The sequence below is a fragment of the Pseudoliparis swirei genome, chromosome 3 (genome assembly GCF_029220125.1).
Source record: "Pseudoliparis swirei isolate HS2019 ecotype Mariana Trench chromosome 3, NWPU_hadal_v1, whole genome shotgun sequence".
NCBI lineage: Eukaryota > Metazoa > Chordata > Actinopteri > Perciformes > Liparidae > Pseudoliparis > Pseudoliparis swirei.
Window position 1 is genome coordinate 2,469,470 of NC_079390.1, and position 21,409 is coordinate 2,490,878.

Here is a 21,409-nt window from a genome sequence, read left to right on the forward strand (position 1 = left end):
TACATGTTACATGAGGTCTCAACTTCAACAATTTGTATTTAAAAAATCTGTTGCAAATCAAAAAAAAGTTTTAAAACATGAGAAGTATAGACTTGACGGTACTGATAAAGCAGAAGTAATGGATTATGGGGGAAATTAATTTCTGGTTTGTTTGTTTTATTTTTGTTTGTTTTGTTTTATTTTTATATACAAGGCTCTTCGGAACCGGTTCTCAAGCAATAGGTTATAGGGGCTTATAAGATAGATATCGTATAAGATAGATATCTTATAAGTGCTTAACCCTTTCGGTCAGCCACATGGATCTTTCCTCCTTTTTTAACAGACAAAAGTCTGACCTTTATTTTTAGAAACTCATCCTTGGTACAGTAAAAATGTTTTAATTTGAGCATAAGTTCAGCTAAATCTCAGAAACGATCTATAAAGATACACAATCAGTTCATTGTTTACTTTTATTTGTTAGTGTATGATTTGTCGACATCTTATTTTGAAAAACGGATGTTTTATCATGTGGTTCTTTCCGCTAACTTTGGAAAACCGGATGTTGTGTCACGTGAATCCTTCCGCTAACTTTATCAAAACCCTCGCGCGCTCCCGATCAAATGCCTGTACCGTAGACATCAGTCTTTCGGGGCACAGAAATTATTTGTTGGCTGAGTTGACCACGGAGATCCGAGTGTCGGCTGAGTTTACCGCATTTCGGCGGGACAGGGACGCCGCTCGGTGAGTGAGGATCCCCTCTGCTCTCTGCGGCCCTCGCCCGGCGCATTTTCTCCGTTGCTGTGCGCCGCGATTGAAACGTCTCTGATAGTTCTCGCAGATTTTATGTCATCTGATCGGCCAAGTTTGATCGGCCGTTTTGAGAACGCCGATCCAAACCGATAAGGGGAATATCGGCCGATATGGATCGGCGCCGATCAGATCGGAGCATTCCCTAATATATATACATTGCAAGTCAAACGGACACACTTCCTCTTCACTCCTTTGAAACTTTCATTTTTGTGGTTTCGCCATATTTGGTCAAACTTAAGAAAAAATGTTTTTTTTTTAAAAATGTTTAAAAAATAATAATAATGCAATTACATACCAGTTGGTGGCGCTAAAGCACCAAACAGTTGTTTGCCAACCGCCATTAAAGAATAAGAAGGAAAAAAATAGTTTGCATAGAATCTGTCGTCATGGAGATAGAACCCATCAGCATTGGCTTTGATGCCCAACATAATATAGTGACATCATTCTGCCTGTGCTGCCTTTGTGACTTTGATCTGTGACATCACTGAAGTGTATAAGTAGGAGAGAACCGTTTCAGTTTCTTTGAGAGTTAGAGGAGAAGCACAGCGCACCCAGAGAGAAGTAAGCCGCACACAGAGAGAAGCAAACCACAAAGAGAGAAGCAAACCGCACACAATACGATCAGATTGATAGCTATGGAGGACATGCATCAACAAACAACGATCACCGGAGAAATGCAGCTGCCGGAGGCCTTCGCGCAGAACTGCATAATCCGTGATGATAAGGTTAACATCAGCGAGGACGCTCAGAAGATCCAGGCCTGGAGATCTGAGCCACTCGAGAAAGACCTTTGCGGGGCAAAGGCCTCGGTCAGGGCTCTGACCGAGTTGATGGATAAGAACAAGACCACGTTGGATCAAACCCTGAAGATCGGGCAGGAGGAAAAGGTTGGAAACATCGGGACGGTTGTTACCAAAGACGAGATGGCTGAGGTGATCCAGGCCTGGAGAACAAAGCCACTCAGGAAAGACCTTTGCAGGGCAAAGGCCTCGGTCAGGGCTCTGACCGAGATGGATAACAACGGGATCAAGATGGATAACACCCTGAATATCGAGGAAAAGGAAAAGTTTGAAAACATCAGGATCAACTTGATAAATACGGCAGGTTCGGTTTATCAAGAAGAACACCTGATTGGAGAAATGCAGCTGCCGGAGGGCTTCGCGCAGAACTGCATAATCCATGATCTGAAGGTTAACATCAGCGAGGACGCTCAGAAGATCCAGGCCTGGAGAACTGAGACACTCGAGAAAGACCTTTGCGGGGCAAAGGCCTCGGTCACCGTTCTGACCGAGTTGATGGAGAACAACAAGATCAAGTTTGAGAAAATTCTGAACCTCGAGCGGTTAGAGAACAAACGGCTAACTGTTGAAAATGATAAATTGAGAAGAACACCAGCCCTGAAGAACACCAGCGACCAGGAGACTCTCAACATTTATCATCAGAAAACAGATAAGCTGAAGAAAGACCTTTGGAAGTGGAAGCAGAGAGTTACGGCTGTGAATGATGAAAAGACTTCCCTTCAAAGTGAGCTCCACACAGCCCAGGTTAACATCAAAGACCTGCTGGAGACCAACGCTTCTCTCAAGGAGACAGTGAACCGGATGCCTCTCGATCTAAAGGCACCGGACAACACCCAGGTGGTGTTGGAGGAGGAGAACACCGCCCTCAAAACACAGCTGAAAGAAGCCAAGGTCAAACACCGTAAATATGCAAGGACCATCGCATATATGACCGAGGATTCTTCTGTTCAGCTCCGCGAGGTACAGGCTGCGGCCCAGGACCTGGAGAAGGAGAGGAACAACCTCCGCCAAGATCTCCACGCGGCCCAGGTTAACATCAAAGAACACCTGGAGACCATTGCTTCTCTCAAGGAGACAGTGAACCGGATGCCTCTCGGTCTAAAGGCAACGGACAACACCCAGGTGGTGTTGGAGGAGAAGAACACCTTCCTCAAAACTGAGCTCCACACAGCCAAGGTTAACATCCAAGATCAGCTGGAGACCATTGCTTCTTTCAATTTGGCTTTGACCCGGGTGCCTCTCGGTCGAAAGGCACCGGCCAACACCCAGGTGGTGTTGGAGGAGGAGAACACCTTCCTCAAAACTGAGTTGAAAGAAGCCAAGCTCCAACACAGAAGATATGCCAAGATCATCGCTGATATGACTCAGCAGTCTACTGATTGGATCCTGGAGGTACAGGATGCGACCAAGGACCTGGAGAATGAGAGGATCACCCTCCGAAGAGATCTCCACACAGCCCAGGTTAACATCAAAGACCTGCTGGCGACCAACGTTTCTCTCAAGGAGACAGTGAACCGGATGCCTCTCGATCAAAAGGCACCGGACAACACCCAGGTGGTGTTGGAGGAGAAGAACACCTTCCTCAAAACTGAGCTCCACACAGCCCAGCTCAAGATCAAAGACCTGCTGGATGAAGCCAACGCACTGGCTAAATCCCTTTGCAGGTGGAAGCAGAGAGTCACGGCTGTGACTCAAGAAAAGACTTCCCTCCAAAGTGAGCTCCACACAGCCCAACACCAGATCAAAGCCCAGCTGGCGTTGGAGGAGCAGAACACTTCCCTCCAAAGTGAGCTCCACACGGCCCAGCTCAAGATCAAAGAGCAGCTGGAGTCCATAGCTGCTCTGAATGAGACGGTGAAAGACCATCCGCTCAATCAAGAGGCAGCCAAGGACCAGGAAACTCTCAAGATCTACAAGCAGAAAACAGATAAGCTGAAGAAAGACCTGTGGAAGTGGAAGCAGAGAGTTGCTTCCCTTCAAGGTGAGCTCCACACAGCCCAAGTTAACATCAAAGACCTGCTGGAGACCATCGCTGCTCTGAATGAGACGGTGAAACAACATCCGCTCAACCTAGAGGCCGCAGAAAGCACCAATCTGGTGTTGGAGGAGGAGAAGTACTCCCTCCAAGAAGAGCTGAAAAGAGCCGAGGTCCAAAACCAGATCTATGAAAGGACCATCTCTGATATGACCGAAGAACACCATGTTTTGTTCCTTGAGACACAGGTAGCAGCCCAGGCCCTGGAGAGTGGCAGGAACTCCCTCCAAAAAGATCTCCACACAGCCGAGGTCAACAACAACGACCAGCTGGAGGCCATAGCAGCTCTGACTCAGACGGTGAATCAGAAGCTACTGGAGCTAGAGGGAGCACGCCTGGGCCTGGATCAGAAGACCGCTACCATCGAGGAACAGAACATCATGTTGGAAGATATCAGACGAGAGAAGGAGGCTGAGGAAAACAACAAGCTCCCGTTGGAGCAGGAGGACACCTCCCTTCTTCAGGCCACAGAGATCCTCCAGCAGCCCGAGATCTCCAACCGCCCGCGGGGGAAAAAATGGTACCAAAAGATGAACCCATTCCACAAACGTCAACGTAAGACAAAAGACTAGAGACAACAGGAGCCACAAGAGACACAAGAGACACAAGAGACAACAAGAGACACAAGAGACACAAGAGACACAAGAGACAACAAGAGACAATAAGAGACACAGGCCACAATAATGGACACACGAGACAAGACACAAGCGACAATATAACTATGTTGCTGCATGTCTTGGCTAGGTTGCCCTTAAACAAAGGGGCTCACCTGGTTAATAGGGTGTCTGAAGGCGTCTCCGGCTGCCGTGGTCGTCTGACTCGGTGCTCAGAGAGACACCTCGCCAGCGTCAAAACGGAAATGGCGAAAATCGAATCATGCAGACGAATGCTGGCCTGTCAACGTCTTCTCTCCTTCTCTGGCTCTATCTCTGCAGCCAGAAGATCATTTAACAGAACCAAAATTCAATCTTTCTAACCACAAACAACTCTTTATCCTTTCCAGCCTCCTAGACCACCACTGCAGGGTGGGGAAGGAGGAGATGTCCTCCTTCAAGGGATCTCCTTCCACACTTCTACCGAGCCACTTTGTCGTCTCCTTTACAAACAAGATGGACAACGAGTACAGACCTTTCTCTTTTCTTCCCTTTCTCTCCAGAACTCTAGAGCGAGCTATCTTCAACCAAGTGTCGTCCTCTCTCCACAGAGAGACTCCAGCAGAATCTGCAGGACCAGTAAAGGAGCGGCAGACCAGCGAGAGCTTCTTCAGTCCCAGCTTGAAGAAGCTCCAGAGCCAGATCTTCAACAGGCCTCCGAGGAGCAAGTGGGACCAACACTTGATCCCATGATGCAAAGGTAACACAAACCTAAAGAGACTTCTTAGAAAAAAAGAAAAGGAAGGGTTAGGTTAGGGTTAGGGGGTTAGGGTTAGGGTTATGTTAGAGGGTTAGGGGTTAGGGTTTAGGGGTTAGGGTTAGGGTTAGGGGTTAGGATAGGGGGTTAGGGTTATGTTAGGGGTTAGGGGTTAGGGTTATGTTAGGGGGTTAGGGGTTAGGGTTTAGGGTTAGGGTTAGGGTTAGGGGTTAGGGGTTAGGGTTAGGGTTAGGGTTAGGGGTTAGGGTTTAGGGGTTAGGGTTTAGGGGTTAGGGTTAGGTTAGGGGGTTAGGGTTTAGGGGTTAGGTTAGGGGTTAGGGTTTAGGGGTTAGGGTTAGGGTTAGGGTTAGGGTTAGGGTAAGGGTTAGGGTTTAGGGTTAGGTTCGGGGGTTAGGGGTTAGGTTAGGGTTAGTGGGTTAGGGGTTAGGGTTCCTTATTTTCTTTCTTTCTAGGAAGTCTCTTTAGGTTTGTGTTACCTCTGCATCATGGGATCAAGTGTTGGTCCCACTTGCTCCTCGGAGGCCTGTTGGAGATCTGGCTCTGGAGCTTCTTCTAGCTGGGACTGGAGAAGCTCTCGCTGGTCTGCCGCTCCTTTACTGGTCCTGCAGATTCTGCTGGAGTCTCTCTGTGGAGAGAGGAGGACACTTGGTTGAAGATGGATCGCTCTAGAGTTCTGGAGAGAAAGGGAAGAAGAGAGAAAGGTCTGTTGTCGTTGACTTCAGACGGGTTGAGGGTGGTTCCCTTCAGGAGACGGTTTACTCTCGCCTCCTTCAGAGGGTTAGGGAAAATGGCCGGTTGAGAAGCAGCTGTTGATAAGATGGGTGAAAACGGTTAGAAGGTCAGAAGCAACAGCCTGGAGAATGTGAGATGGGATGGGGTCAAGAGGTCAGGTGGTCGGGGCGCCGTAGGTTACTAAGGTAATAACCTGATCAGGAGACAGGGAGCTGAAATAGGAAAGAGAGGCGGATGAAGAAGAAGTTGATGGAAGTGTAGTGAGAGAAGATGGATTAGTGAAGGAGGAGCTTATGTCGTCCATCTTGTTTGTAAAGGAGACAACAAAGTGGCTCGCTAGATGTGTGGAAGGGGGGGGACAGGGGAGGTCAAGGAGGTTGGAAAAGATAGAGACGAGTTTAATGGATTAGAGAAAGAAGATTGAATTTAGTTTTTTGTAGAATGATCTTTTGGCGTCAGAGATAGAGGCAGCGAAGAAGGAGAGAAGAGATCGATCGGCTAGCAGGTCGTGTGCATGGTTACATTGCAGCAGCGTTCAAATAGTGAACAAAAGGCTTCCAGGTCTCTTCAAAAGGATTCACTGGAATCTCTGAGTCCAAATCGGATCTTTAAAAGTTTTATATGATTTAGGATCTCTTTAAACCAACTGTTATGTGTCGGCGGGAGAACGTGTTTCCACTTCAAAAGTACGAGGTGTCTAGCTAACGGTGTCGTGAAGGCCAGGAGGCGTCGCCCTGCCGATGGCAGGTTGTGTGGTTGTGTAAGCGAGTCACGTGAAACCGCGAAAAGCCATAAAAGCTCAAGCGGGTAAACTCAGGCAAGTAAACGCAGCATAAGGCGCTGAGAGGATTCAGAGTTGATGTGAGATGGGATCGTTGAGAATTTAGTACCGATGTCAAAGAAAAGACTTTACGGTGTTTAAAGTCATACGCGGGTAAAGCCATGGAGATAAGCCGCGAAAACTCTCAGGAGTAAACGCAGCTTAAGGCGCTGAGAGGATTCAAACTTTTATTTCTTTTCTTTTTTTCTTCTTTTTTTAATTTTATTTACTTTATGATTTTGTATAGATTTTTGCAAACACAGGAATGAAGAATACCACTTCCAAAAAGGTGGGGTATACAGAACGGTGTATACAGAACATTCAGTCGTTTGGAAAAATACAAATACAAAGTCATGAAGGAGGGATGGGTGTGGGGGGGGGGGGGGCTTTAATCAGTGTTGTCACGGATGCCAATATATAGGAGACAACTATTTCAGTTTCTTAGAGCATTATTGAGTGTTTCGGCACAACACACATAGAGAACCAAAGCGCACAGAGAAACAAAGCGCACTCAGACAAGATCAACTTGTTAGCTACAGAAGACATGTATCAACAAACAACAGTCATTGGAGAAATGCAGCCTTTCGCGTAGAAACCCTGCATCATCCATCAAGAGAACGTTACCACCAGTGACGACGCTCAGAAGACCCACGCACGGAGAACTGAGCCGCTGGAGAAAGCCCTTTGCGGGGCTAAAGGTCTCGGTCAGAGCTACGACCGAGATGATGGATAAGATCAAGTTTTATAAAACTCTGAAGATCGAGGGAGAAACATCAAGATCGAATTGATAAATACGGAGGCTTCCGTTGATCAAGAAAAGAAATACTGGAGGTATGCAGCTGCCCAAAACATTTGCGCAGAACCCCTGCATAATCAACCAGAAGGTTGTTACCATCAAAGAGTGGGCTGAATTGATCCATGCGTGGACGTGGACAACTCAGCCACTCAACAAGCCCTTTGCGGGGCAACAGGCTCGGTCAGGGATCTGACCGAGATTATGGATAACACCAAGATCAAGTTTGATGAAACCCTGAAGATCGATCCGCAGGAAAAGGTGGAAAACACCAAGATTTGTTTTATAAATACGGAGGATTCCGTTGATCAAGAAAATCATTTTATCTGAGATATGCAGCTTTTCACGTAGAAACCCTGCATCATCCATCATGGGAACGTTACAACCAGTGAAGACGCTCAGAAGACCCACGCATGGAGAACAGAGCCACTGGAGAAAGCCCTTTGCGGGGCTAAAGGTCTCGATCAGAGCTACGACCGAGATGGTGGCTAACAACAAGATCAAGTTTGAGAACACTTTGAATCTCGAGCGATTGGAAAATAATCGTCTGTGACTAAAGAAAAGACTTCCCTCCAAACGGAGCTCCACACGGACAGGTCAACAACAAAGACCAGCTGGAGACATAGCAGCTCTGAACGAGAAGGTGAAACAAAGGCCGCTCGACCTCAAGGCCGCTCGACCTCAAGGCTGAGGACAACAACAAGGTCCAGTTGGAGGAGGACACCTCCTCCCTCAGGCCAAAGAGATCCTCCAGCAGCTACAGAGCCGCTAAAACTTTCAGGAGTAAATGCAGCATAAGGCGCTGAGAGGATTCAAACCTTTATTTCTTTTTGTTTTGTTTTGTTTTATTATTTATTTTGTATTTTTATTTATGATTTTGTATTGATTTTGCAAACACAGGAATGAAGAATAATACCACTTCCAAGAAGTTGGTGTATACAGAACGGTGTATACAGAACATTCAGTCGTTTGGAAAAATACAGATACAAAATCATGAAGGACACATTTATTTATTTCATTTATTATATTCATTTATTGTCTCCTCCTTGAATCGCCACCTTAACGTGGTGGAGGAGTTTGAGAGGCTCAGTGATCCCGGGAGCTATGTTGTCCGGGGGTCTCCCAAGGCAAACAGGTCTCGGGTGAGAGTCCAGACTAAGAGCGGTTCAAAAACCCTGATGAATAGCAGCACACCTTCTTCAGCTACCTCGCCCGGACACGGGAAACCGGGGCACCCTCCCGGAGCCAGACCCAGGAGGGGAGCTCGTCGGCGAGCGTCTGGTGGCCGGGCCTTCGCCTATGGGGCCCGGTCGGGCTCAGCCCGAAGAAACAACATGGAGCAGCAACCCTGTGGACCCACCACCCGCAGGGACAATCATCGGGGTCGGGTGCTATGTAGACCGGGCGGCAGGCTGGGCAGGGGGCCTGGGCGAGCCGATCGCCGGCGGCATAGACTAGCTCTAGGGACGTGGAACGTCACCTCGCTAGCGGGGAAGGAGCCAGAGCTGGTGCGGGAGGTGGAGCAGGACCAACTAGATCTAGTTGGGCTCACCTCCACGCACAGCGCTGGCTCTGGAACCAAGCTCCTGGAGAAGGGTTGGACTCTTTTCTTTTCTGGAGTTGCCCGGGGTGAGAGGCGCCGGGCGGGAGTGGGGATACTCACAAGCCCCCGGCTGAGCGCTGCCGTGTTGGAGTTTGCCCCGGAGAACGAGAGGGTCGCCTCCCTGCGCCTACGGGGAGTGATTGGGAGGAACGGCTTGCCCGATCTGAACCCGAGCGGTGTTCTGTTATTGGACTTCTGTGCTAGCCACGGCTTGTCTATAACGAACACCATGTTCGAACATAAGGTGGTTCATAAGTGTACTTGGTACCAGAACACCTTAGGCCGGAGATCAATGATCGACTTTATAATCGTATCATCTGATCTGCGGCCGTATGTCTTGGACACTCGGGTGAAGAGAGGAGCAGAGCTGTCAACTGATCACCACCTGGTGGTGAGTTGGATCAGATGGCAGGGGAGTCGGCCAGAGAGACCTGGCAAGCCCAAATGTGTAGTGTGGGTGAACTGGGAACGTCTGGTCGAGGACCCTGTCCGGGAGGTCTTCAACTCCCACCTCCGGATGAACTTCTCACACATCCCGAGGGAGGTTGGGGACATGCAATCCGAGTGGACCATGTTCAAAGCCTCTATTGTGGAAGCGGCTAACAGGAGCTGTGGTCGGAAGGTCATCGGTGCCTGTCGTGGCGGCAACCCAAGCACTCGGTGGTGGACACCGGGGGTCAGGGAAGCCGTCAAGCTGAAGAAGGAGGCCTACCGGGCCTGGCTGGCCCAGGGGTCTCCTGAAGCAGCTGACGGGTACCGGCAGGCCAGAAGGGCTGCAGCTGCGGTGGTCGCGGATGCAAAAACTCGGGCATGGGAGGAGTTTGGGGAGGCCATGGAGAAGGACTTTCGGTCGGCCTCAAAGAGGTTCTGGCAAACCGTCCGACGGCTCAGGAAGGGAAAGCAGGGTCTACCCCAGGCTGTTCTCAGCGTGGGGGGGGAGCTGCTGACCCGGACAGGGGACATCGTCGGACGGTGGAAAGAACACTCTGAGGAACTCCTAAATCCGGCCAACATGTCCCCTCTAGAGGGGGCAGTGCCTGTAGACTTGGGGGGGGGGGGTCGCACCAATATCCCTGGCAGAGGCCGCTAAGGTTGTTAAAAAGCTCCTTGGTGGCAAGGCGCCGGGGGTGGATGAGATCCGCCCTGAGATGCTGAAGGCGCTGGACATTGTTGGGCTGTCTTGGCTGACACGCCTCTTCAATGTCGCGTGGGGGTCAGGAACAGTGCCCTTGGACTGGCAGACCGGGGTGGTGGTTCCCATTTTCAAAAAGGGGGACCGGAGAGTGTGCTCGAACTATCGTGGGATCACACTTCTCAGCCTCCCTGGGAAAGTTTATGCCAGGGTACTGGAAAGTAGGCTCCGACCGCTGGTCGAACCTCGGATTCAAGACCAGCAGTGCGGATTCCGTCCCGGTCGTGGAACTGTGGACCAGCTCTTCACCCTCGCAAGGGTCCTCGAGGGGTCCTGGGAGTTTGCCCAACCAGTCTTCATGTGCTTTGTAGACTTGGAGAAAGCTTTCGACCGGGTCCCTCGGGAATTGTTATGGGGGGTGCTGCGGGGGTATGGGGTTCCGGACCCGTTGCTACGGGCTATCCGGTCTCTGTACGCCTGCAGTAGGAGCTGTGTTCGCATCCTCGGCAGTAAGTCAGACACGTTCCCGGTGGATGTTGGTCTCCGCCAGGGCTGCCCTTTATCACCGGTCCTGTTTGTGATTTTCATGGACAGGATATCTAGGCGCAGCCTGGGGGTGGAGCAGGTCAGGTTTGGGGGTCTTGGGATCGCCTCTCTTCTGTTTGCAGATGATGTGGTCCTGTTAGCATCCTCAGACCATGACCTCCGGCACTCACTGGGGCGTTTTGCTGCCGAGTGTGAAGCGGCAGGGATGAGAGTCAGCACCGCCAAATCTAAGGCCATGGTGCTCTGCCGGAAACCGGTGGATTGCTCCCTCCAGGTGGGGACAGAGTGCCTGCCCCAAGCGAAGGAGTTCAAGTATCTCGGGGTCTTGTTCACGAGTGAGGGGAAGATGGAGCGGGAGATCGACAGGCGGATCGGTGCAGCTGCAGCAGTAAAACAGGCGCTGTACCGGTCCGTCTTGGTGAAGAGGAGCTGAGCCGGAAGGCGAAGCTCTCAATTTACTGGTCGGTCTACGTTCCAATCCTCACCTATGGTCATGAACTTTGGGTAGTGACCGAAAGAACGAGGTCGCGAATACAAGCGGCCAAAATGAGTTTCCTCCGAAGGGTGGCCGGGCTCAGCCTTAGAGATAGGGTAAGGAGCTCGGACATCAGGAGGGAGCTTGGAGTCGAGCTGCTACTCCTTCGCATCGAAAGGAGTCAGCTGAGGTGGTTCGGGCATCTGATTCGGACGCCTCCTGGACGCCTCCCGTTAGAGGTTTTCCAGGCACGTCCAACTGGGAGGAGACCCCGGGGAAGACCCAGGACACGCTGGAGAGATTATATCTCCCGGCTGGCCTGGGAACGCCTCGGGATCCCCCAGAATGAGCTGGGAAATGTTGCGGGCGAGAGGGAAGTCTGGGTCAACCTGCTGGGTCTGCTGCCCCCGCGACCCGACCCCGGAATAAGCGGATGAGAATGGATGGATGGATATTCATTTATTTATTCTCCTTATTTTAATTATTATATTTATTTATTTTATTGATTCATTTCATTTATTATATTTATTTATTTATTTTGCTTATTTTAATTATTAGATTTATTTATTTTATTTATTCATTTCATTTATTATATTCATTTATTTATTTTACTTATTTTACTTATTTATTTTATCCTAAAGTTAACTAGAAATTTATATAACCCACAAGCCTCCAAAAGAACAAAGGCACTGGTAATGGTACTCCTGGTTTACTGGTATGGGGTTCGATTCCCTGCAGTGTCCGGCTACTTTTTTGGCATAAACGTGGTTTAATATTTAATATTTTATTGTTTAACGCTTCCTACATTCACTAATAAGTGAAATCCTCCAAAGTTTGACTGAATGAAACAATCACACGCTATCGAGCATCACGAGACTCTTTATATGCATATATATGTATATATATATGTAAATATATATATGTGTATTTATATATATATATATACATATAAATACATACACACCCACATATATATATACATACATATATATACATATATACATATATATATGTATATATATACATATCAGTGACGTGCGGTGAGGAACGACCCAGAACCAGAACTCGAGGGTGCAGGTGTATCGGAGGCCCAGTCACACAAAGGGAGAGGTGGCGTTGACGGCCTTCAACTCGGCCCAGGCCCGGGTCTCCTCGTCGACGATGGAAGCCAGGTGCATGTCGTGGTCCCGGCAGTCGCTCAGCGCAGCTTCCCACATCTTGTTCTCCCCGATCAACATAAAGGGCGATGCTAGAAGAGTGAAGGGAAACTAAACAAGTGAACAAACACGTCTGCATTCCTCTGGTGACATCCTCATGACAAAGACGCCCTCAGCAAGCCCGTCAACTCTTATTTAACTCTCCTGTTCCCTTCAAATGTACTAACATCTTTTACCCTCGGGGTCAATTTGACCCCAGCAATTATTAGCAATTATTTGAATTAATATTGTTTCCCAAGTTTAAGTGTGAGGTACTTTATGTTTGTTTGTTGACTACCTAAATAGCCCTTTAAATAAATAAAAAAGTTGATATTTCTTATATGTTTTACACAGTGAAAGACAGCCTGGGGTCAAATTGACCCCAAAGAACACCGATGCGTACAAGTTGTGTTCAGGACAGTGAAAACATCATCATGTGAATTTTATGTTTTCCCAGTTGTCCCCAATAAATTAGGAAAAGTCATGAAATATGAAGCAAAAATGATGTCAATCATTTTTTTTAGAGACGTTAAACTTTGAATGGGGTCAAATTAACCCCAAAGGTCATAGGAGGGTTAAACAAAAAATTCATCTTTTTTTAAATGTCAGAACATAAAACAAAATGGTGAACAATATAGAGAGAACAAGGGGAGAAGATTTCCCAGGAAGCGAACATGCCGAATTCAGCCCACGTGATGGAATTCATGAACCACGGCCGGCCGTCACTTGCAGAAACACTTCCAAATGATTTGTTGTTATTGTCTTAGAGGAGACATATGTCATACACATACATCAAGATACATCATGCATCAAGCTGTGGGCCCTGTGGACATCACTGGATGAAAATAAAACGAGAGCCTTTCCCCCAATTGGCCTTTACAGCTTTCAATTAAAAACCATCGGAGTAGAGTTTTACACCAGAGCGTGATGGTTTTTTGCTGGTTATTGTTCCACATTCAACCTCAAAGGGGATAAGCCAGTAAAGGTGCTGCTCATTGTGTACCTAAACCATAAACCTGAACCTGAAACCTCAGAATAAACACACTTATCACACACTGGAGAAATGTAATGGCAGAGTATATGTTAGCCAATGCAGATGGAAACATTGTGTTGATCCATCCGTAAATACAATGTTTCATATCGCATGTTCACATCATAGTTTTAAATTCCTCTATTTTCTCAAAGGAATTTCATAACGTTCATCTTCAGAGGCGAATATGAAAGAGTTAATGATGCTGCCATGTGAACGTTTTCAAGTCCCCATGCACGTGCTGGAGATCACGTGTGATTCTGCAGGTTGGCACCTATATAGAAGCTTTGGTGTCCCAATTAATGTTTAATATTTAGATATACTAATGGAGGCTACAGTGAACTAGTTGGTTAAACTGTGCATTCAAAAATATATATTATATTTAGTCAAAATTCCTCGAAGCTGTCTCTGGTCTCTGCCACCAGGTGGCGCTCCTGCTCCACACCGCGTTGCTGCGCGAGCCGCTAAACAGCGGGATAAACAGGCAAGTGACACAGAGAAAGTCCGCGCGCTTCAACGCATTTAGGACCACAACTCCTCAACATGTACTGGGGGGGCCGAGAGGGGGGGGGACCGGGATCCCAGACCAGAACCACGTCGCCCTTTTGAACCACATGCCTCGTGTTTGGGGGTCTCTCGATGTGTTTACGCGTGAGTACGCGCGTGGCTCTGTGCGCGCGTGCAGTGCGTATACGTGCGTCTCAGCTCTCCTCTCGCCAAACACCCCGCACTCCGCCTCTCTGTCGTCACTTTAAACTCCAACATTGTTACTTTTTAAACTTTATGATGTCATAATGCAACAACAACAAAAAAACACACACTATAAAATCCAAAGTATATTTACGAGTGATGATACACAACAGGTGTTTATTTTAAATAATACAGATAATATAGTGGAAGATATGCAAGGAATAACTATTGTATGCATTTTTTTAATCACGTATATGTTTTACTGCCTACAATCACAATACATGTATTTTAAATTTTGTTTTATACACCTCATTGACCAGGTATAGGCCTCTCATGTGTCTCGCGCTCATGTTGGACACGTGGACTGAGGGAAGCTGATCGTAATGTGGGGGGGGGGGGGGGGGGGGGGGAGAAAGTCCACTGTAATTTTATCCAAATGTCAAATCAAATATTTTGGCCCCAAAGCCCATTCATGGGGCCCGGGGCTCTCCGAGGTTACTTCCATGTCTGCGCAGTTCATTATTTCTCGACCTTTGGCACCTGTGTGTATGGGCTGAGCATTTAGAAAGGCGCATTCTCAAGCTCACTGAAAAAGGCAGAGCACGGTGCGCGCGCGTTGAATATTCAATTCGAGGGAGGAGGAGGAGGAGGGGGGGGGTGTAAAGGGGTAAAGTGACGCTATAGCGTGCCAGTCCTTCATCTTACGTTACTGATTAGCTGTTAAACAGATTATATGCAGCCGAATGGGTTCAAATGTTGCTGCGGAGAACCGTCGGGGGAGTTCAATGCGCTGCGGTTTCCTTCCCAGGACCTTGAGCAGGATGAACACACGTTGTGGCCACTAACAGCTCCGTAATGAAACACGGGGCTGTTCACGTTTAACACGCTTTAACCACAGTGCTTGTAAAAGAAAGTCAAAATAAAAACATCGAGAGCAACTGGAACTGTAGTTTGAGTTGTTTGGATGAAGCAGTGCCAAAATATATAGATATTAATATATTGTATTCACTATATGAACACTAATAATATTTAGCTGATGTAAATCCAAAGTGAACTTATTTTCTATTTTCAATCCATACATAAACTTACTCATATGTCGATAGCAGTCTAATGTATTGAGGAAACAGCTGCAGATTAAATACAACAAAAATGCCCCAAACGCTTTGAAGTTATACAATATAAAGATAAAAGGTGCACTAAACTATTAAATACTTCTTCTTTTTAAACATCCTCTTGAAAATAGCCTCTCCTCTTCCAACAATGAATCAGTTCTCAACATTTCCAAAAGAGGTGAAGCCTGGAGCAGCAGGCGTTTTTTCTCCATAAAAAAAAGTACTAAACATTCACGTTTTAAATGTACTAAAGTGTTAAAAATGACTATGCACTATGTTGTTAAACTTGTACACGTCAACATGTTAGATTTACTAAGCACATTTACCAAGCTGGATAAGTTTAAAGTTGAATTGTGCAGTGCCACAGCAAGCCGCGCGGGTCCAAAAGGAGCTCATTGAGAAGCCACGTGTCCGTTTCCAAAGCCTCTCCAACTTAACCACCTCCTTTGTACCACTAACCCACATCGGCAGCGTCCCTCCACATAAAGGGATTTGCAATTTCAAGATATTTCAGCTTAAATGTTTTTGACAGTTCCCTCGCTTTTACTTCGGCTTGGTTATTTTAACTGTGCCAAATGGGTCACCTTGGGTTGCTGTCTGCGCGCAAAGGGCTTTTGCGCGCATTCAGTCTGAATTTTTTCCAACTTTCCTTGACGGGGAAACCAGCTGCTGGTCGTGAAAAGACGGCTTATTAATTGTCCTTTGTCATGCAGAATTGCTTGATTTCTAAAGAAACGTACAAAGGCTCTTTTTCAGGATTCAAGTATTTTGTTTCGTGCGTATTTTCAAACCATCGAATCAGCTGCAGCGCCGCGCCGTCTACCAGACTCTCAGGTACTGACTGCCTGCTCCCTTTGTCCCCTTTTAATGCTGTTGTAAATCGTGCAGACTGATTTGTTACAAGCTGTTCTTTTAATCTGATAGATAAGAGACATGTCAAAGAAAAGCCGTAAATAAAAAATTAGCCGGAATAAAGACAAGGGCGAGTCTGCTAGATGGGCGCCTGTTGACTCAAGCGGCTCTCCAGCGTCAGGGGAGCCCTCTCCTCAGCTCCGTCAAGGTTACGTCCACAATTCCCTTTTCTTCTTTTTAAAAAGACACCGTAGTCCTTTTTGCTTCAATGAATTGATCGGCACAAAATTAAGAATAAATAAATTGAGCATTTGGAGCACCGAGCGTATAAACTCCCCCAGGGCGCATACCCCCGGGCTATTGAATGGATAAAGGGCGCTTTGCAGAGGACGTTGTGAGCAAAATGGGGCTCCACGGTGCAATTAACAAAATAGTCTAATCCCATATCTTAACAAATGCAAATATTTGAGTTTTTGTTAAAATGGTTAAGTGAACAATTAAATGAAAGTTTACAAGTGAAACTTCACATCCAAAAAGGCACACTGATGCAGATAATGTTCCGTAAGCAATTCAAGAGTTTTTACTCCCTTTTAAAAAAGTATAGGGATACGTTTCCCAATGAAGTAAATATATATTAAAGCCTATTCAACATAATACATATAAGTTTGAGAGCCAAAGCGTCAGTCGGAGAGCAGCTGGAGCGGTGCGTAAAATAGGCGAAGAAATCTGGAACAGCTCCTGGCTCGGTCGTTATGGAGATGTTTTAGTCATCAGATAACTTTTTTTGTTATTACTTGAATACAAAACAATACACATATATACTCTTTTAAAACATATTTTACTAGATTAGCCAACAGAAGATGTTGCCTTCGAGACTGAATGTTTGAGGATGCTGCGTAAACTATTTCACTTTGGCACATTTTTTCATTTTGTGGATTTCGTAATTTGCCATGAACTATATATATAGTAATTAATTATTTTATTTTTTCATTTATTTAAACATAATGATGGCTGAGCCGTGGAGGCTTATAGTATTACACACACCTGCAGCTAATAAAACCGACAATAAACGTGCCCACACTGGTGCGTAAGAACAATCAGAATTATATGGGTCATGGACACCAAACTGTGTCTTTTCCTCATTTATTTCCATGTCAGATCGATATCTTAAGATATGCACACTCCTAATACACCATTATACACACTCACCATGATTATTAACTCGGGCACACGAGACAGATCATTTCAGCTGCGGCGGACTAAACCTGAAAGAAGCTCCAAAGGACCAGGCAGCGATATTTGCGTTGAGTGTCCCCCAGGGAAAGCGCATAAAGGACCTCATAACAACGTCTTTATGGCCTCTTAGTGATAAAGATTATTGAGCATTTGATTTACTCCTTCAGGGTTCAGCTCATGTTGCCTAATGCGCTCCTTCTGGATACACAAGTATACATGTTGCTTGTGGGAATGCTTTGTGCCTTGCCCAATTTATTTGTGCCTCTCTGGGAAACGTTTGCAGTCGTCTTCTCATACACCAAACACACTTTACGCACAGCAGATGGAACCTCATGTAGGAGAAGATGGATATAAATATTTTTAAATTGCAAAGAAAATAGGTCATGATAGCGTCTAAGATGAGGCACTATGGCGCATGGAAGATATTAAATGTCATAATTCATGTTAGCATTTTGACTAAAAGACTATCACACAGTATTTTAACATTGATTGTCTTCTCACTTTTCTTCTTATATATATATTTGTATATATATATAATTGAATGCCCAACCTGAGGTTATATGTGCGCCATGCATGACGCGCGCGCTCAGTGGCGCGCAAAGACCAAACATATTGAAAACTCACATTCACACGACAAGTCTGCAGGCTCAGAAATATTTTTATTCGAGTATCAACATTTTTAAATAAATAAATATTTTTTGTTTTCAATTACACTGAAGATATAATTTCAGAGTCATTTGTTCAGCAGTCGTGACGTTGAGGGGAATTTCTTCTCCAGCTTTTGAAGTCACAGTTCCATCCACAGAATGAATCTAAACCACCATGTATACAAAATAATGTCTCGCCCAAAATACGAATAAACAATGTTGCTATTGTTTTGTTTTTTGGTGTTTTTTTGTCTTTACAAATATGCCTCACACACGACAAATGGACCGTTTTCAGAAAAAAACTACATACAAAAAAAACGTACAACATGTATACAGCTATACAATAACTCAGGACAGAGACCTGATTAAATATTCTCTCTCTATGTACAGACGAATAGACAAGTCTTTTTTTTCGGGGGGGGGGGGGGCTGCTGTATTCGAAATCAAGAGGATAAAAAAAATGTTTTAGAGGGTTTGAGAAAAGATGGGAGACTTTCAGGGGGAGACGGAGAGGTCCACGTCGTCCTTTTCGGACGAGGAGGGCGATATGGGCATGTCATCCTCCTCTTCCTCCGAGCACCTCGCGGTCGACATGGACGAGCATTTGCAGTTGTGTGAGGAGCCCGTCCTCTGGCCGCCGCCGCTCTTGCCCTCCTTTTTGTGCTTCACTCTGCGGTTCTGGAACCAGATTTTCACCTGTTTCTCGGACAAGTTCAGGTACGTGGCGATCTCGATGCGCCGCAGTCTGGAGAGGTACATGTTGGACGTGAACTCGCGCTCCAGCTCCAAAAGTTGCGTGCTGGTGAAGGCCGTGCGCATGCGCTTACTGCTCTGAAGTTTGCTGTTGCTGTTTTCTGTGAGAAAAAAAGGGGGGGAAATGAAGAAGAGGAAAGAGATTGTCAGCCGAGGTGATATTTTGTTTCAACAGCAAGGTAAATGTGGCTTTGCTTTCACAATGAAACCGTTACAATAGCGCGTAACTTACCGATGGAGATGCAGTGGAACTGTCGCGGGTCCGGCACCGAGTACGCAGCTTGGTATATCCCCGGTGCGTGGCTGAGGTTGGAGGCGTGATGCCTCGACAGCGCCGAGTGGCAGTACTGCGAGCCGAAGGGGGAGAAGGACGCCTTGAGGAGCGGCATGGTCGGCGGAGACGGGTGGAGCTGCGACGCGCTCATGCACAGCGGGCAGAAGCACAGCAGCCCGGCTTTCCTGGAGTGGCACGAGGAGCCCGGCAGCCCGTGCGGGTGGTGCGGCGAGTGCAACGCGTAGGGGAATAAAGGCGCGTGGTGGTTCTCGTTCCCCTTGTCGTTGGCCTCCCTTAAAATCAAGGAATCCACGAGAAAAGACCTCGGCATGTTTGCAAAGGAAACGTCGCGGCTCTGGCGAACTCTGGTCGGACACAAAACAAGTTGAAAGCAGCCTTGCAAGCGTAGTAGTGGTGGTGGTGTAGAGGTGGTGAGGTGGTGGTGGTGGTGGTGGTGGTGGGTTGTCAGCGTGCCGTGCTCTCCTCGGGGACGGTGGACAGCGAAGTGGTGCTGAAGGCGCACGCAGCGCTCCTTAAATAGTGCGCCGCGGACTCGGTTCGGCCATGTGACGGTTACGCTGCAAGCGGCCAAGAGCTCTCAAAAGGGTTTTGTGCCTTTCTCTCGGCATTCCCACTGCACGCTTCCCCATTATTTCACTTGTTAACTAAATGAACTGCATAATGTAGTCTATTCTTGTCGGCCCCACCCACGCCGCAAGAGGCGGCACTGCCCCTATTCTCCCTTTTATCATCATCAACTCTCATTTTTAAAATAATTTATCATAGAGCACAGATTAAATTAGCAAGAAGAGAGAAAAACGTCAAATTTTTGGGAGAAAAGCCGGTATATGTATATTCAAGTTATCTTAGACATTGAGCATCTCATTAGGTATGTAGTCTTAATTACGTGTGTGTGTGTGTGTGTGTGTGTGTGTGTGTGTGTGTGTGTGTGTGTGTGTGTGTGTGTGTGTGTGTGTGCGTGGGAGAGATGGAGAAGCTGGAATGTTTACAACCTCTAATGTATATTTAGTTTATTAACAGTAATTACAGGATGATTTCCCATCTTTTCTTGAAGATTAAAGGATCCCTGCATGTGCCTGTATGAGATGACGACAGGGTGTGTATTAGCATTATAAGCCTATACATGTATATTTACGCCGCGTTATTCTCTCTCTCTCTCTCTCCTGGTTAATTATTTATGTGACAGATCTTCTTCTTCTTGCACTTGTGTGGCTTAACTGAGTGTCGAGCGCAAACATAAACGCAACAGCTGAATGTAAAGTTTATGCATATCCATTTTAAGGTTAATGTGTCATTTCTGGGCACAAAAAAGGGACAAGTCATCGCCTGAAGGCAGTGCTGTTAAAGAGCAGTGATTAATTCCTTTGCTCGGGCCCCTGCCGAGTCGGGGGAAAGAATATGTAAAAATAACCAGGTTTTCACTCCGCGGCCCTTATTGAATGTCATTGTGGAGGGGTTTCAATGAGAGAGAAAGAGAGTCGAATTAAAGTGTGTGACAGCGGCGGATAGACGCAACAAAGGCGACTCTGTCATAGAGGAGCCCGGTGCGCGCGGCGCGTGAAGCCCCCGCCTCGCGCGCACTGATTGAATTAAGTAATAGGAAAAACATTTTCTTTCACTTTAAGGTTTTTTCTCTCTCTCGGAACAAGACCTTCAAAGGGGGCGGGGGCACCCCCGTAATGTGTGAGGAAATATAGTGGAATTGGATTTATCTTCTTATGAGTAAACAATTTGATATCTTAAATATGAGATGGACCTGAGTTATCAATATGTGTGTGTGTGTGTGTGTGTGTGTGTGTGTGTGTGTGTGTGTGTGTGTGTGAGGGGGTGGGCACCCCTTAATGTGTGAGTAAATATAGTGGAATTGGATTTCTCATCCTTTGAGTAAACAAGTTTGTTTGCTGATATCTTAAATATGAGATCATAGATGAGTTATCAATATGTGTGTATGTGTGCGCGTGTGTGTGTGAGAGTGTGTGTGTGTGAGAGGGGGGGGGGGCCTGTAATGTGTGAGTAAATATAGTGGAATTGGATTTATCTTCCTATGAGTAAACAAGTTGGTTGATATCTTAAATATGAGATCATAGATGAGTTATCAATATGTGTGTGAGTGTGTGTGTGTGTGTGGGGGGGGGGGGGGGGGCGTAATGTGTGAGTAAATATAGTGGAATGGGATTATGAGTAAACAAGTTCTTAAATATGAGATCATATGAGTTATCGATATGTGTGTGTGTGTGTGTGTGTGTGTGTGTGTGTGTGTGTGTGTGTGAGGGGGGCCTGTAATGTGTGAGTAAATATATATGGAATTGGATTTCTCATCCTACGAGTAAACAAGTTGGTTTGTTGATATCTTAAATATGAGATGTGTGTGTGTGTGTGTGTGTGTGTGTGTGTGTGTGTGTGTGTGTGTGTGTGTGTGAGAGGGGGTGGGCATTGATAATGGCAAATACACTTAAGTTATTGCATTACATTAACTTGCTTTCTGCTTTTATTACTCCTTCT

General features: G+C 46.6%; 1 protein-coding gene across 1 annotated transcript; it reads right to left on the reverse strand.

Moving 5' to 3' along the window:
- Positions 1–18,354: 18,354 nt before the first annotated feature.
- On the reverse strand, positions 18,355–19,217 carry gsx1 (GS homeobox 1). Its single transcript, XM_056411724.1, has 2 exons — positions 18,845–19,217; positions 18,355–18,713 (listed from the first exon to the last, which is right to left on the reverse strand). The coding sequence occupies exons 1-2, from the start codon at positions 19,215–19,217 to the stop codon at positions 18,355–18,357; spliced, it is 732 nt and encodes a 243-aa protein (XP_056267699.1).
- Between the last annotated feature and the right edge of the window lie 2,192 nt (positions 19,218–21,409).

Bases quoted from the DNA above. Each gene is read 5' to 3' on its own strand.
- gsx1 (XM_056411724.1), bottom strand. From the start codon at position 19,217: ATGCCGAGGTCTTTTCTCGTGGATTCCTTGATTTTAAGGGAGGCCAAC. The intron at 18,714-18,844 runs GTAAGTTACGCG...TTTTTCTCACAG, and splicing joins GTTCCACTGCATCTCCATCG to AAAACAGCAACAGCAAACTT.